General features: G+C 44.1%; 1 protein-coding gene across 1 annotated transcript in view; it reads left to right on the forward strand.

Annotated features, from left to right (window-relative positions):
* The window catches only part of GPA33 (glycoprotein A33), a 56472-nt gene that overhangs the window by 22369 nt on the left and 15861 nt on the right, over positions 1–18242 (forward strand). The window contains exons 3-4 of the mRNA XM_006057301.4: positions 3199–3415; positions 16095–16247. Of these exons, the coding sequence (XP_006057363.4) occupies positions 3199–3415; positions 16095–16247 (370 nt within the window). The remainder of the gene's footprint in view (positions 1–3198; positions 3416–16094; positions 16248–18242) is intronic.

An 18242-nucleotide genomic window follows, 5' to 3' on the forward strand; every position in this document is an offset into this window, starting at 1 on the left:
GCATATCTGAGGTTATTGATATTTTTCCAGGAAATCTTGATTCCAGCTTGTGCTTCTTCCAGCCCAGCGTTTTCCATGATGTACTCTGCATATAAGTTAAATAAGCAGGGTGACAATATACAGCCTTGACGTACTCCTTTCCCTCTTTGTGAGCCAGTCTACTGTTCCATGTCTAGTACCATCTGTTGCTTCTTGACCTGCATATAGATTTCTCAGGGGTCAGGTAAGGTGGTCTAGTATTCCCATCTCTTGAAGAATTTTCCACAATTTGTTGTGGTCCACACAGTCAAATGCTTTATTGTAGTCAATAAAGCAGAAGTAGTTGTTTTCCTGGAACTCGCTTGCTTTTTTGATGATCCAACAAATTTTGGTAATTTGATCTCTGGTTTCTCTGCCTTTTCTAAATCCATCTTGAACATCTGGAAGTTCACAGTTCATGTACTGTTGAAACATGACTTGGAGAATTTTGAGCTTTACTTTGCTACTGTGTGAGATGAGTGCAATTGTGCGGTAGTTTGAGCATTCTTTGGCTTTGCCTTTCTTTGAGACTGAATTGAAAACTAACCTTTTCCAGTCCTGTGGCCACCGCCGAGTTTTCCAAATTTGCTGGCATATTGAGTCCAGCATTTTAGCAGCATCATCTTTTACGATTTGAAATAGCTCCACTGAAATTCTGTCACCTCCACTAGCTTTGTTTGTAGTGATGCTTCCTAAGGTCCATTTGGCTTTGCATTCCAAGATGTCTGGCTCTAGGTGAGTGATCACACCATCATGGTTATCTGGGTCATGAAGGTCTTTTTTTGTATAGTTCTTTTGTGTATTCTTGCCACCTCTTCTTATTATCTGCTCCTTCTGTTAGGACCATACCATTTCTGTCCTTTATTGTGCCCATCTTTGCATGAAATGTTCCCTTGGTATCTCTAATTTTCTTGAAGAGATCTCTAGTCTTTCCCATTCTATTGTTTTCCTCAAGATCATACAACTACTAAGTGGCAGAGCTGGGATGTGAATTGAGGCTGTCTGGTTCAAAAGTAGTGATCTTAGCTATACCATGTTTTATTTGATAAATGATGAGTATATTGATGAATAAACAAATTCCAAAGGTAAGAGTCAAATAAATGTAGGGGGTTGCAAGCCATGGATGACTGCCCAACACAATGCCTGGACATCTTATATACTCAGTTAATATTGGTTGACTGAAGGTCTGAAAACAGAACTAAAATGGAGTAAGGAAGAGGTGCCATAGGTTACAAGAGGTGAAAGCCTCTGGTATGAAGTGCCTGCCTGCCCTGGGCTTTTTTTTTTTTTTTTTTTTTGATTGTGAATTAAGTTTTATTTTGGGACATTACTAAGGACTTTAGCCTGGGAGACAGCCTCACAGATAACTCTGAGGAACTGCTTTGTTCTTTTTTTTTTTTTCTGTCTAAATATTTTAAAAGATTTTAAAATTATTATTATTTTTTTTTACTTTACAATATTGTATTGGTTTTGCCATACATCAACATGCATCCACCACGGGTGTACATGTGTTCCCCATCATGAACCCCCTTCCACCACCCTCCCCATACCATCCCTCTGGGTCATCCCAGTGCACCAGCCCCAAGCTTCCTGTATACTGCATCCAACCTGGACTGGCGATCCATTTCTTATATGATATTATACATGTTTTAATGCCATTCTCCCAAATCATCCCCCTCCCCCCACAACAGAGTCCAAAATACTGTTCTATACATCTGTGTCTCTTTTGCTGTCTCGCATACAAGGTTGTCATTACCATCTTTCTAAATTCCATATATATGCGTTAGTATACTGTATTGGTGTTTTTCTTTCTGGCTTGCTTCACTGTGTATAATAGGCTCCAGTTTCATCCACCTCATTAGAACTGATTTAAACATATTCTTTTTAATAGCTGTGTAATATTCCATTGTGTATATGTACCACAGCTTTCTTGTCCATTCATCTGCTGATGGACATCTAGGTTGCTTCCATGTCCTGGCTATTATAAACAGTGATGCAATGAACATTGGGGTACACGTGTCTCTTTCACTTCTGGTTTCCTCGGTGTGTATGCCCAGCAGTGGGATTCCTGGGTTGTATGGCAGTTCTATTTCCAGTTTTTAAGGAATCTCCACACTGTTCTCCATAGCAGTTGTACTAGTTTGCATTCCCACCAACAGTGTAAGAGGGTTCCCTTTTCTCCACACTCTCTCCAGCATTTATTGCTTGTAGACTTTTGGATAGTAGCCGTTCTGACCTGCGTGAGATGGTACCTCATGGTGGTTTTGATTTGCATTTTCCTGATAATGAGTGATGTTGAGCATTTTTGATGTGTTTGTTAGCCATCTGTATGTCTTCTTTGGAGAAATGTCTGTTTAGTTCTTTAGCCCATTTTTTGATTGGGTCATTTATTTTTCTGGAATTGAGCTGCAGGAGTTGCTTGTATATTTTTGAGATTAGTTGTTTGTCAGTTGCTTCATTTGCTATTATTTTCTCCCATTCTGAAGGCTGTCTTTTCACCTTGCTTATAGTTTCTTTCATTGTGCAGAAGCTTTTAATTTTAATTAGATCCCATTTGTTTATTTTTGCTTTTATTTCCAATATTCTGGGAGGTGGGTCATAGAGGATCCTGCTGTGATGTATGTCGGAAAGTGTTTTACCTATGTTCTCCTCTAAGAGTTTTATAGTTTCTGGTCTTATGTTTAGATCTTTAATCCATTTTGAGTTTATTTTTGTGCATGGTGTTAGAAAGTGTTCTAGTTTCATTCTTTTACAAGTGGTTGACCAGTTTTCCCAGCACCACTTGTTAAAGAGATTGTCTTTTCTCCATTGTATATTCTTGCCTCCTTTGTCAAAGATAAGGTGTCCATAGGTGCATGGATTTATCTCTGGGCTTTCTATTTTGTTCCATTGATCTATATTTCTGTCTTTGTGCCAGTACCATACTGTCTTGATGACTGTGGCTTTGTAGTAGAGCCTGAAGTCAGGCAGGTTGATTCCTCCAGTGCCCCGGGCTTTTAGTACTATATATCATAAGAGGAATCCATGAATGGGCCCCATATGTGGAGCTCTTTGTTCTTCAGGGTCGGCTTGTCAGTACATCTGGGCCTGGGGACGGTGGGTGAGGGTAGACAGGACAGGCTGCAGCATCGTGCCAGGGTCTTAGGCTGAAGACCAAGTGGTATTTCTTCTTCCTTCCAGGAAAGCGTGCTCATCTGGGCATTTTCGACCAAAAACTATGTCTACGGTGAACTTTATCAGAATCGTGCTAGTATATCAAACAACGCCGAGCAGTCAGATGCCTCCATCACCATTGACCAGTTGACCATGGATGACAATGGCACCTATGAGTGCTCCGTCTTGCTAACGTCAGATCTGGGTGGCGTCTCCAAGTCACGTGTCTATCTCTTGGTCCTTGGTGAGTGCTTCCTCCTTGCTGGGGTGATAGGAAGAAGCTGGGGAGGGTGGGGTGTGAGGAGGAGGCACCCTGGTGGCAAGATAAAACTGGAAACAATGCCTAATGAAGAGCTAAGACTTCTCCCCTCATCTAGTCTGTCCGGAGGCTTGGGGGGTCTGCTTCTCCCCTGGAACCAAATACGATTCTGTCTGGGCATACAGCTCCCCAGGACAGAGGTCAAGGCTGATTTGGAGTGGTCCCTGGAGGTCATCCCTGAAGATTCTTGTCCATGCTCCCTCCAGTGCTCTTTCCTTCACACCAGCTCCTCTCTTTTTCATGGAAAACTTACTAAAGAGAAGAAAAATGGAAATCCTAGATCCTACTGGAAAGATTCTAACTGCCTTGTTGTGATGCTGAGGGCCAAATCATGACTCTTACAAGTCAGGCATCTTTTCCAGCTCTAAATTCAGCTAATCAGTAGAAGTCCTTCACACCACCATCTCTCCAGACCTTGGCTCTAACACACCATTCATCAGGTTCTATTGTTTCTGAAATATGTCCCACAATAACATTCTTTTTATACAAATAGCTTATTATTGGAGTCTATCATTTTGGAATGATTGGAACTATCACCTACTTTTAGGATCTTCATTTTGTAGATGAGGCCCAGAGACTCAATGTCAAACAGTTGTTGGAAAAACTTTAGTGAGCCAGCCTGTGTCTCCTCTAAGAAATGATCCCCACACTGGTAGGTAGCAATACTTTTTAGCCATACTTTAAACCAAACAAATGGATCATGTTCCTCCATTTTACCCCCTTTACACTACATAGTGGGATTTTATTTTTAATTGCATAAGGTAGCTGCCTGGGTTTTTGAATCATTGTAGTGAGTTAAACAATAAAGCCCTGAATAAAGAATGACCATCTCCTCCTTGCACCCTAGTGCTAACAAGGTGGCCAAGGCTAGTACTTGTGTGCATTCTTCTAGACTCCTTTCCAAGTCCTTTCAACACACACACACACACACACACACACACACACACACATATTTCATTTTTCTTTCTTTCCTTTTCTTAAAAAAGAAATCATATTATAAAGGTTTTTTTGTAACTTTATTTTTCTTAATGTTTCATGTAAATTTCTCCAGATCATTACATACAAATATACCTATTAATATAATACATTCCCTTGCATGAATGTACTATGATTATTCCAGTGGCCCATACTGATGAACATTCTCAAGCTGTTTCCATTTTTTGTACAAACAATATATGTGTATGTATAATATGTGTGCATATATGTATGTACATATATATGTATATGCATATTCTTTTACTGTGTTACCTTTGTTTCTGTTGGATACATTCTTAAAAGTAGGATTTCTATTGCTCAACATCATTAGGCATCAAGGAAAAAAAAATTAAAAAGAAGGATTTCTAGGTCAAAGACTTTGCCTTCATTAAAAGTTACTACATACTAGCAAATTACTTTCTCCAAAGCAACTTACTATTGCCATGAACATTATGTGATCATGCTTGTTTTCCTATGTTCTTACCAGAACTGAATATTATCAATCTTCTTAATTTTTCTGTGAAAGTGAAAGTCGCTCAGTCCTGTTCAACTCTTTGTGACCCCATGGAATTCCATGGAATTCTCCAGGCCAGAATATTGTAGTGGGTAGCCTTTCCCTTCTCCAGGGGATCTTCCCAACCCAGGGATCGAACCCAGGTTTCCCACATTGCAGGCAGATTCTTTACCAGTTGAGCCACAAGGGAACCTTTATTTTTTATAAATTTTGTTAATTGACTAAGTGAAAAAAAAAAAATCTGTTCAGTTCAAGTTTCACATCCATGCTAAGTCACTTCAGTTGTGTCTGACTCTTTGCAACCCAATGGACCATAGCCCACCAGGCTCCTCTGTTCATGGGAGGATTTTCCAGGCAAGAATAATGGAGTGGGTTGCCCTTCTACAGGGATACTCCCAACCCAGGGATCCAACTCTCATCTGTTATGTCTTCTGCATTGGCAGGTAGGTTCTTTACCACTAGCACCACCTAGGAAACCTGGATAAGCTTCACATGTCTCCTTAACTTGGTGCTGACCACCTTAGGTGAGGAGACCAGCAGTGGGTTAAAGGCTGGGTTTGTTTCCTTATTCTCCTTAGTCCACTTCCTCCCACTCTCACTTCTGTGACTCTGAGGTCATGGCCAAGTGTTAAAGGGGAAAGCAAAGCCGTGATCACCTAGCCAGGCCACTTACAGTCTTCTCTTGCTATCTCATGATCCCAACCAGAGCAGACATCCCACTACTGTTTCTTTTGTGAGGTGCGTGATAGGGTTTCTCAGCACTGGCCCCCACCAAGGGATCCACCTGACACAAGTATTTTGCACACCTGCAGGGCAGATTTTCACATCTTTCACCCTTTCCCACCATCCCCTGATTATGGTAACTTGCTCTTACTCTTCACTGTCCACTCTGGGCTCCCCTTGACCCAGCCAACAGCTCTCTGGGGCCAAATCCTTTCAGTGTGACAAGAACACGCCTCCGTCCTTATTCTGTTAAACCCTGCACCTGGAAGGGCAGATCCTTTTCACTGTTGCATGCTCTCCTCACCTTGCCATTGCAGTCTGCCCCAGCCAGCTTCTCTGAGCAAGAGGTAGGACCTGAATGTGACCCCAGATGGTTCCTCAGATACCCAAGGACATCTATAAAGCCCTTCCAACATCACGTTCCAGGAGTACACTGTAGGAACTTAATGATTCCTTACAAGTCTCAGCGAGAAGTGAGAGATGCTAGTTCCCGACAATAGACAACTGCTATCTCCACATGGTATTCTCTTGGTTCCTCCCCGGCTGGGAACGAGATGTGGGGAAATACCTCCTTCCCTTCCACCAAGAGAAGGAGGAGAAATGCTCATGGTCCCTATTTCTGGCAGTCTTCTTTAAAGAAATCTCTCTGATGAATCTCTAGTCTTCTCTTAAATGGGAAGGAGGAGGGCAACTGATAATTAGAGAATTCACTCCTGGGAAGGCCACTCCTCTCCTCAGCAGGGAGGATGCTAGCCATTCAGAGCCTCAACTTGAAGATTTTAGTGGACATTCTGAGACACAGGAGAAGTCCCCTCCATATCCCATTGATGTTTTCTGCTCTGGATTTGGGGACTCTTGTCTTGTACAAGATCTCTCACACCACCTTTGTGGTTATAAAAATGAACTTAATGTTCTTTTCTTATGTCTGTAAGTCTTGTTTTTTACCCTTAGATCTTTGTTTCATCAGGAATTTATTTTTGAACACAGGATACTAAGGGTCTTTGTTTTCTTCCAAATGGATAGCCAATTACATCAACATCATTTATTTATTATACCAAAGAAACAATTATTCTCCCACTGGAATGCCAGGTTTGTCACAAGTTAAATTGCTACAAACACACAGCTGTTTTTTACTCCTGATTTCATTTTTTCTCCTTTGGATTATTCCTATGCCAATATCACATTGTTGTGATTATAGTGTGTCTATAGTCCGTGTTGAGATACAAACACACATGCACACATACATATTTAGTTATCAGCATTTGTGTGCATGGCTTTTAAAATCTGGCACTATGTAATATCTGCTCTTACTAAACTTTTCCAAATCAGTTTTACACATTTATTCTTTCGTGTTAATATTAAAATCACTTTGCTATGTTTAAAAAAAGTTGGTTGGAATTATATTCAATTTACGTATTAATTTGCAATGGAAGGACATTTTAATGATATAAGAAAGATGATATATCAGATTTTCTGACCTATATTGGTGAATCTATAATGACTGGATTCCAGGCTATCTGTGGCCAAATAAAGACTAATGTGTTTACTTAGTTGCGTAAGAGGAGGGCAGGAAACTGTACCCATTCCATGCAACTAAAGACCCAGTCTCTGTGTCCCCCTGCTCTGCAAACCAAGGGGATCCTCTTAAATGAAGGGAAGTTCAGTTCAGTTCAGTCAGTCAGTTGTGTCCGACTCTTTGCAACCCCATGAATCGCAGCACGCCAGGCCTCCCTGTCCATCACCAACTCCCGGAGTTCACTCAGACTCACGTCCATCGAGTCAGTGATGCCATCCAGCCATCTCATCCTCTGTCATCCCCTTCTCCTCTTGCCCCCAATCCCTCCCAGCATCAGAGTCTTTTCCAATGAGTCAACTCTTTGCATGAGGTGGTCAAAGTACTGGAGTTTCAGCTTTAGCATCATTCCTTCCAAAGAAATCCCAGGGCTGATCTCCTTCAGAATGGACTGGTTGGATCTCCTTGCAGTCCAAGGGACTCTCAAGAGTCTTCTCCAACACCACAGTTCCAAAGCATCAATTCTTCGGCACTCAGCCTTCTTCACAGTCCAACTCTCACATCCATACATGACCACAGGAAAAACCATAGCCTTGACTAGATGGACTTTTGTTGTAAAAGTAATGTCTCTGCTTTTGAATATGCTATCTAGGTTGGTCATAACTTTCCTTCCAAGGAGTAAGCATCGTTTAATCTCATGGCTGAAGTCACCATCTGCAGTGATTTTGGAGCCCAGAAAAATAAAGTCTGACACTGTTTCCACTGTTTCCCCATCTATTTCCCATGAAGTGATGGGACCAGATGCCCTGATCTTCATTTTCTGAATGTTGAGCTTTAAGCCAACTTGTTCACTCTCCACTTCCACTTTCATCAAGAGGCTTTTTAGTTCCTCTTCACTTTCTGCCATAAGGGTGGTATCATCTGCATATCTGAGGTTATTGATATTTCTCCCAGCAATCTTGATTCCAGCTTGTGCTTCTTCCAGCCTAGCATTTCTCATGATGTACTCTGCATATAAGTTAAATAAGCAGGGTGACAATATACAGCCTTGACGTACTCCTTTTCCTATTTGGAACCAGTCTGTTATTCCATGTCCAGTTCTAACTTCCTGACCTGCATACAGATTTCTCAAGAGGCAGGTCAGGTGGTCTGGTATTCCCATCTCTTTCAGAATTGTCCACAGTTTATTGTGATCCACACAGTCAAAGGCTTTGGCAGTCAATAAAGCAGAAATAGATGTTTTTCTGGAACTCTCTTGCTTTTTCCATGATCCAGAGGATGTTGGCAATTTGATCTCTGGTTCCTCTGCCTTTTCTAAAACCAGCTTGAACATCTGGAAATTCACGGTTCATGTATTGCTGAAGCCTGGCTTGGAGAATTTTGAGCATTACTTTACTAGCATGTTAGATGAGTGCAATTGTGCGGTAGTTTGAGCATTCTTTGGCATTGCCTTTCTTTGAGATTGGAATGAAAACTGACCTTGTGGCCACTGCTGAGTTTTCCAAATTTGCTGGCATACTGCGTGCAGCACTTTCACAGCATCATCTTTCAGGATTTGAAATAGCTCAACTGGAATTCCATCAGCTCCACTAGCTTTGTTTGTAGTGATGCTTTCTAAGGCCCACTTGACTTCACATTCCAGGATGTCTGGCTGTAGGTCAGTGATCACACCATTGTGATTATCTGGGTCATGAAGATCTTTTTTGTACAGTTCTTCTGTGTGTTCCTTCCACCTCTTCTTAATATCTTCTGCGTCTGTTAGGTCCATACCATTTCTGTCCTTTATTGAGCCCATCTTCACATGAAATATTCCCTTGGTATCTCTAATTTTCTTGAAGAGATCTCTAGTTTTTCCCATTCTGTTGTTTTCCTCTATTTCTTTGCATTGATCGCTGAAGAAGGCTTTCTTATCTCTTCTTGCTATTCTTTGGAACTCTGCATTCAGATGCTTATATCTTTCCTTTTCTCCTTTGCTTTTCACTTCTCTTCTTTTCACAGCTATTTGTAAGGCCTCCCCAGACAGCCTTTTTTGCATTTCTTTTCCTTGGGGATGGTCTTGATCCCTGTCTCCTGTACAATGTCATGAACCTCAGTCCATAGTTCATCAGGCACTCTGTCTATCAGATCTAGTCCCTTAAATCTATTTTTCACTTCCACTGTATAATCATAAGGGATTTGATTTAAGTCATACCTGAATGGTCTAGTGGTTTTCCCTACTTTCTTCAATTGAAGTCTGAATTTGGTAATCAGGAGTTCATGATCTGAGCCATAGTCAGCTCCTGGTCTTGTTTTTGTTTTTTGTTGACTGTATAGAGTTTCTCCATCTTTGGCTGCAAAGAATATAATCAATCTGATTTTGGTGTTGACCATCTGGTGATGTCCATGTATAGAGTCTTCTCTTGTAAACTATCATCAAATTGCAATGACCTTTGCCTGTATCAGTCAGTTCGGTCGCTCAGTCGTGTCCTACTCTTTGTGACCCCATGGACTGCAGCATGCCAGGCTTTCCTGTCCATCACCAACTCCTGGAGCTTACTCAAACTCATGTCCATCAACTCAGTGATGCCATCCAACCATCTCATCCTCTGTCATCCCCTTCTCCTCCCACCCTGAAGCTTTCCTAGCATCAGGGTCTTTTCAGATGAGTCAGTTCTTCACATCAGATGGCCAAAGTATTGGAGTTTCAACTTCAGCATCAGCCCTTCCAATGAATATTCGGGACTGATTTCCTTTAGGGTGGGCTGGTTGGATCTCCCTGCAGTCCAAGAGACTCTCAAGAGTCTTCTCCAACACCAAAGTTCAGAAGCATCAATTCGTTGGTGTTCAACCTTGTTTATGGTCCAACTTTCATATCCATACATGGCTACTGGAAAAACTATAGCCTTGAGTAGACAGACCTTTGTGGCAAAGTAATGTCTCTGCTTTTTAATATGCTGTCTAGGTTGGTCATAGCTTTCCTTCCAAGGAGTAAGCATCTTTTAATTAGATAACACCAAGTTCATAATCATAACAACTATCCTTTTTTGAGTGTCTGTTTGGTATGTGCCAGGCATCTCAATAAGTCCTCTATGGATATGATCTCATTTCATCTTTGCAATACATCTGTGACAGTGGGTATTAACACTCATATTTGATAGAAGGGAACACTGAGACCCAAGCAGTTAAATGACCACCAGAAAGTGTCCAAGCTTTGATGCAAACAAGGATTTGATGCTCAAATCCCTTCACTGTTCCCAACCATCAAGCCTTCCAATTCTGGGTGATTCCCAAACTCTGCATGGCTGACAACTTTTCAGCATACCCTTTCTTTCACTTTGTGGCAGATGTAAGCTTGCGAATTATGTTTTATGGTGTCATTGCATTAACTTGTATCTTGCCCTTCCTGTGCCCATGGCAATGAAAAAAGGTTGGAGAGGCAGAGCAGTGCCAGCCATGGATGTGCCCACTGTCCACAGGACATGCCCATCTTGGAAGCATCACTCAATGAAAACTGAGGTTCTGTAACTGCTCTTCCACACTGAAGGTCTTAACCTAGGTCTGGGACACTGAAGCCCCACAGCCCGTTGAGTACATGGATATTTATTTCAAGGTTTTCACTGGGAGCTCTGATGGTCTTAGAGCTGCAGGAACACCTCCCCTAATCTCCTGGACAAGGCTGACACCATCACATTTTATTATCTTAAGGCATTTTTACAGCTGTGTTTCGGTTGACCCGGACCAGGTGGAGTGCCGTGATGGTTTTTCTACTGGCCCCATGGAATCAAGAGTCTGCCTCTTTGTGAAGGGCTCCTCATGTCAAAATCTCTAGTGCACCGGACTCTTAGAAAGAAGCCTGTTTCTGTTCTGCTGGCCTGTTCTTGTTCTCCTGCTCCAAGGACCTTAGTCCTGACACAAATAAACAAATAGCTGTGTTTGATGACCCCTTGTCTCTTAAAAATATACTAATTTAAAGAAAGATGAAACAAAAAAAAGACAAACATTCACATATATCATTGGGTTTTATTTCTCCGTGTTTTCTTCCAGCTCCTATCCACATACTTATTTCCATACATAATGGAATTTGTAACCTAACCATAGGAACTTTTCTCTTTTCATTTCATTATGTGCTGTCTTAGCACTTGCTGTTCTGTAAGCTTCATGCCACTTCAGCAAGGGAATGCTGAGTCCTCTGTCCCAGAACTGGACACTGTTTCCAATTTAAGCTATTATAATTAATGTTTCATTAAACCGTTTTGTGTTCACAGCACTTAATTTTATCTGCATTAGCTCCCGAGAGAGAGATTACTCAGCCAGGGAAACGAGCATTTTCCTCCAGTTTCTCTTCTGCACTGTCTGCCCTCCCTCACCCCCTCCCCTTATCCTGATTCACCCCCAGCTGAGTCCCTCATTGTGCTCCACCTGGTCCTTCTCTGGCTGATTCTGGCTCCTCTGGCTTCCGTATTTAACGGCTTTGGTTTTCTTTTGGCAGCAAACTGGTTTCAGGCAGGGCAGCCGGACCCAATTCAAGTGTGACCTTCTGGATTTCCCTCCTCTCCTCTCTTAGGACCAGCTGCACTTTAAGAGACGAATTAGTTAAACTCGAACAGCAAAGACTACAAATTTAATGAGATTATGAAACTCGGTGAAAAGACAGTTTTGCTTTAAAAAGAGAAATAATTGGTACTATATGTTAAGTAAACCCAGGGAAAAAGATTTTTACAAGTTTCATTTCCAAATGGTTTGGTGCTGGGCTGATTTTAGGCAGAACAGCTTTTGAATTAAATGGGGTCGTCCATTCAGGCTGCGTGACCTCACAGTAAACTGAGGTGAGCATGGAGCTTCCGGAAGGAGGGGAACCGTCTTGGTCACCAAGGGACAGTCACCTGGCCCGGGGACCCGGGACCTGGCGCCGCCGGGCAGGACTGGTCGTCTTCCCGGCCTCTGGCGCCCCCTGACGTCTGCAGCGGGAGTCGCAGGCTTTGGAGAGGCCTGGACCAGCTCCCTCCCATCACTCCGCCCTCTATAAATATTCAGGTATTATCTACAATTTATTTAGGAGCTGGGACGCGCCAACTGAGAATCCAAAGTCTACAAGAGTCCTAAATCCCCCCGCCCCCTGCCTCAGCGGGTGGAAGGGTTGTTTGAACTAGATCTGTATGATTCTAGGTCCTAGCTGTTCTTGATGGTGAGGGCTGCGGAGGGGAGCTTCGGGGAGGAGCTGGACGAAGTAAGGGCTGGCGGTGCCTAGGATGAGCTGAGGTGGGAAAGTAGTTTGAGGGCTGTGGTTTAGGGCCTGGGGAAAGGACCCTGACATATTCCTCCGTAAGGTGGGTCTCCTAGGAAGTGCTTGATCCCTTGTTTGCCGTTTTTTCTACTGCTGCCTCTAGACTGGATTCAGTTCAGTTCAGTTCAGTCTCTTAGTCGTGTCTGACTCTTTACGACCCCATGAATTGCAGCACGCCAGGCCTCCCCGTCCATCACCAACTCCCGGAGTTCACTCAAACTCACGTCCATCGAGTCGGTGATGCCATCCAGCCATCTCATCCTCTGTCGTCCCCTTCTCCTCCTGATCCCAATCCCTCCCAGCATCAGAGTCTTTTCCAATGAGTCAACTCTTCACATGAGGTGGCCAAAGTATTGGAGTTTCAGCTTTAGCATTATTCCTTCCAAAGAACACCCAGGACTGATCTCCTTTAGAATGGACTGGTTGGATCTCCTTGCAGTCCAAGGGACTCTCAAGAGTCATCTCCAACGCCACAGTTCAAAAGCATCAATTCTTTGGCACTCAGCTGTCTTCACAGTCCAACTCTCACATCCATACATGACCACTGGAAAAACCATAGCCTTGACTAGAGTGGATTAAGAATTTGTTTTTAATAATTTTCCCTCAGCAAACAGTGGCATAAGAAAGCTAGTCACCGGATATGTACAGCATATGCTGGCTATTAGTCATGCACCCTTAGCATGGTTCTGAGTCAATGAGAGACTTCGAAGGTGGTGTCGTATTTGTGGCCAGTCTCTTTTGTGGAATAAAAGATTAGGATCCTGTTAAAGGAGTACCTGGGAAGCAAGGGTGATAATTTTTATTGGTAGGGAGGGATGTTTCTGGACCTGCGGAGAGCTCAAGAGATAAAGCTTGGCTCATGAACAGCTCTGACCAGTAGCCAGTCTCCTCAGAAGTGATGCTCTCTTTTTCTGTCCTGCAGATACCTGCTGGCTGGGCCTGCAGGGAGGGCAGAGAGCTGTTTATGAGAATAGCCCGTGGGTAGCAGCCTTTTCCTCCCCAGGCTGCTTCAGTCCTGAAGCAGGGGTCTGGGCATGGATACCTGAGTCCTGTTCTTGAACCTAGGTTTAGGGACTAACTGATTAGAGTGGCAGTGGGAAATGCCTTTGATTTGCCCCACGCTGCTCCATGCCTGGCTGTCCCTTACCAAGACAACAGGAAATGAGGGGGCACACCCAGCAACCACCTGCCTTTGTCGGAGAGCAAATACCAGAGCAGATGTGAGGCTAGAGGGGAGAGGTGCCTCCTGGATAGCCTCTCCCAGCAGCCCTGGGCCGAGCGGAGATTGGAATTCACCCTCCACGCCCAGCAAGTGTGCGCCTGTGCAGTCTGCACTGTAGAAAGGGCAGCACTGTTTATTGGGGCAAGCAAGCCGTCCAAGGGGGCATGTGAAGAAAGAAGCAGGATGGACAGGCCTGCCGCTGAGGAATTCAGTAATAGTACTTTCCACTGGTGTCCTCTTCCTCCCACCCAAAAGGACACTCCATGGAGTCTTCTTGCCTCAGGGCCTTTGCACAGGCTGCTGCCTCGGGCTGGAGTGCCATCCAGTCTCTTTCTCTAACCCCTCCCAGCACCTCCATTATTGGCTTCACGACTGGGGCAGTGTCCCTTGTCATGCCTGTCCTGTCTCAGCATTGTTGCGTCCTGCCTGGTCTGCCGGGAGCCGGTGAGAGACATTCCACTCGTGACAAAGGTCATGAGGAAGGAGGCTCGGCATACGCAAAGGCGGGATCGAGCCTCAGGAGTGCCCCCGGATATTCTCGAGCATCTACCCCCCAAAAACCAGAGTCTGCCTACTTTATTGCTTTGTGCTCTCACCTCTGACTTTACTGGGGGCTGTCCCCCACCACCATCTCACTCTCTCTGTCAAAGAGTTAACTTACAGCTCCAATTAATAAAGTTCCTGGGCTATTAGGAGTGTTTAAATCCAAACCCCTCAGATGGCTCTCTAACTCGCCTGACAAGTTTACCCGGACACCTACAGCTATGCATACGATTGTTTACAGTCTCCCAGCCTCCAGAGGCACGGGAAGCTTAAGATATTCAAATAGCTTAGAGCCTCTCAGAGAATTAGAAACTGTCAGAATAAAACTAGTAAAAGATTTCATTGATGAGCCAATGTTTGTTGCCAAGTTTTCACATCCCCTGAATTGTATCCTTGAATGTGCATTAATTAATATAGTTGGTATGTAGAAAAAATAAGTAGTGGCCTTGGTGTTAGTAACTTTAGACCCTTAAGGTAGTAAATTCTTTCCTTTGTAAACCCATTACACATCCACCCTATAGGAACGTAATCTTATCTTCGGAAGATGGCGCCAAACCATAAAATAATTACTCTTAGAGAAAATAAGTCTTTGTTGATAAGTCCTTGTCAAGAGTCATAAAATGTTAATAGGCCTCTGGCCAGAAGATGATGTAAATCACCTAAACCATTTGTATACGATAAATCTGCAGGAAAGAAACCCTGGTTTTTGATAAGCATCAGAGACTGCTGATTTTGCATCCCCTATTATCCTCTATGTGTAACTTAGGGTATAAAAGCCCCTGTTGAAAATAAAGCTATGGGCCTTGCTCACCAACGCTTGGTCTCCCCATGTCATTCTTCCCTTTAACTTCCAGCTGAGTGTCCATCTGGAGCGCGGATGTCCTCTGCGACCATTTATTTGCCTGGGCTTCTAAGACCCACTCGAGAAGGTGTCTAAGGTGGGGCACCTTCCGCTATTCGAGAGGGCGCCTGCGGCCTCCGTGGTCAGAGCTAACCTGGTGTCACGGGTTATATTGATTTTCCGCGTAAACCAAGCCACTCAGCTTCTTTTCTCCACTGAATTTTCCTACTGAGCTATCCTCATTCTATTACTCTTTATTATCTCTAATTAACATTTGAATAGGTCGCCTAGCCGTCTCTCCTTCGAATACCCTGGATCAGCCGGGGCTGGACCTCGGCACTGGTCATTGTTTTGTTTTTTTTTTTTTTTGCCCCCACTGGATTCCTTAAACACAAAAACTCACACACTATGTCATCTCCATGCCCAGCAGTCAGGTATACAGTATTTTTGTAGAAAAACCACTGTACACAGTGGTGTGTTAACTTACAGTGTTGAGTGAACGACCCTGGCTTAAGGTCTTCAGGAATTCTAAGAGATCAGATTGGGCTTGTGCATTAAGGGTGGCCTGTTGGTTTTCGCAACCTTCTTTCTGTGGGCTTCTTTTGTGTGTGTCTGTTCCTTCCTGCCCCCTCCATCCGCTCAGCCCTCGTTCTCTACCCTGCACATAATCCTACTGCCGCCAGGGGGCTCTTCCATCACCCAGTTACTTATGGTAATTCCATTTCATCAGCAAAGCACAGGAAGAGAGTTCTGCTTAACTGAAGGGAACATTGCTAAGAAGTTAGCATTGAAGGGTTTCAGAGAGAGAGGCTTTCACTGAAACCAAGGGTAGGCAAACTGCAGCCAAATCCAGCCTGCAGACTGTTTTCTATGGCATGTGAGCTAAGAATGGTTTTTACCTTTCTTTGCCTGTGAACAAACAAGGTAATTGGTGTGTGTTGGGGTGAGGGAGTGGCTGTCACCAAGCCCCAACTAATTCCTGGCTTCTCTCTGGCTCTTCCCCTGCGCAGTGCCGCCCTCCAAGCCAGACTGTGGCATCCAGGGAGAGACTGTCATTGGGAACGACATCCAGCTGACCTGCCAGTCAAAGGAGGGCTCCCCAGCCCCTCAGTACAGCTGGAAGAGCTACGATGTCCTGCACCAAGAGCGTCAAGTCACACCAGGTAAAAAGGTCGGCAAGGAAGGCCAGCGCCGCACATCGAGGTGCCGCTGATGTGATTAGCACTGCCAGAGGAGACCCTGGGCTGACCAGTCAGATGCCCCTGAAGGCTGCCCCTCCCCCCTGCATTTTGCACTGGATTCTCTTGGACATCTCTCTAAGCAGCATTTTTCTCATAATAGTGCCCACCTCATAGGTTATTGTGACAAATAATAACATCGTACACATTAACTTGTTTTCTTTATTCCCCATAACTGAGTTCTCTTTAGTAAGCATGTATCAGTAACCAGTCGCTACACAAGCACTCGTGGGATTTTAGTTTTGATTATGATTATGTCCTAAAGTATACATTTGAGTCCTCAAGTCTGACTCTGTGGCTCCACTTAAGGACGGAGAAGTTTCTATTTCCACCCTCTGTCTAGGCAGATACATCTCAGACTGCCCTGGTTCCCACCCCCAAACTCACCCCATTATATGGTCCCATCCGCTACACAACTGGGTCTGCTCTGAGGTTCCCACATTCTCAGGGAAGGAAATGGTAGGTTCTGCTCTGGTTGCCAGGAGACTGGTTTTGTACCAGGCAGTTTGGTATTTGACCTTTCAATCAGGAAACAAACTGGAAAGAAAAAAGGAGCTGCCTTTTGTATAAACATCCCGCTGCCATTACCTTGGAGTCAACTAATGTGGGAAAACCCCAGTGGAATCCCTGGGCCCTGTTTCCACCAGCTGCTTAGCCAGCTGCACCTACCACTCCTGAAGATCAAGAAAGACAAGGTCTGGAAAGTCCCACTGGATTAACTTCTGGGAAGACTTTCTATCCAGTGTGGGTGGAAAGGAAGTGAGTGGTGGAGCAGTGGGTATAGACAGCAGGTCTGAGGAGATGAGACGGGAGAGCGAGTCCCACCAAGTGAGGGCGCAGACAGGGGCTCCCGCCAAAGGAGGGGACTTAAGCTCTCTACCATTTGTTTGTCTGGGGGTAAAACAAGAACTTCTGAAAAGTTAAAAAAAAAAAAAAGAATTAGTAGAACCCACTCTATTGAATGTAAAATAGAAGATATATTATGGATTTCAACAAGCTTCTGGATTTGTTTACATATTTCTAGCTGGCAAGTTTTTATTGAGTGTGTCAAAACTGGTTGGCAGCTCTCCTCTGGCTGTATGACGTCCTGTCTCTGGGCTGTGAACAGCCCAGGGACTCCATACATGGTAACAGGTCAACCACAGACACTAGTTGATCTGGCCTTCCAGCAGAGTATGTATAGCAGAGGGTTGCATGAGTGCATGCTCAGTCACTCAGTTGATTCTTTGTGACCCCATGAACTGCCAGACTGCCTGCCAGACTCCTCTGTCCATGGAATTTTCTAGGCAAGAATACTGGAGTGGGTTGCCATTTCCTTCTCCAGGGGATCTTCCTGATCCAGGGACCGAACCTGTGTCTCTTACATCTCCTGCATTGGCAGGCAGAGTCTTTACCACTGACCCACCTGTCAGTGAAGCTAGCAGAGGGTAACAAGATAGGAAATGCTGCCGTAGTTTGTATCCAGTGGTGCTAGAACCCAGAGGGGTCAAAGAAGAGTTCTTCAAGGAGGGGGCACTTGAACAGGCAGGAGAGCATGGTGGTTAGGAGCATGCATGGGCTTGAATCCTGGCTTGTTAGCTGTGTGACCTTGGCAAGTCAGTCTCTCTGTGCTTTCATTTGCACATCTGTAAAATGGGCATAAAATTAGTATTTATTTCATAGGGATATTGTGAAGATTTTTTTTGGCTTCTCTTTGCAGCATGTGAGATCTTAGTTCCTCAACCAGGGATCGAACCCATGCCCCTTGCATTGGAAGTGTGGAGTTAGGGAAGTCCTATTGTGAAGTTTAAATAAAAGTCCATGTAAAGTACTGAGACCACCAAGTGCCTGGTAGAATGATCAGCTGTTATCTGAGCTGGTTCCTTATGAGTGAGTAGGCTAAGGATGGAGAAAGCTTAGGAACTGTGCATGCAGGAAGGA

Source organism: Bubalus bubalis, chromosome 6, assembly GCF_019923935.1.
Source record: "Bubalus bubalis isolate 160015118507 breed Murrah chromosome 6, NDDB_SH_1, whole genome shotgun sequence".
Classification (NCBI taxonomy): Eukaryota; Metazoa; Chordata; class Mammalia; order Artiodactyla; family Bovidae; genus Bubalus; species Bubalus bubalis.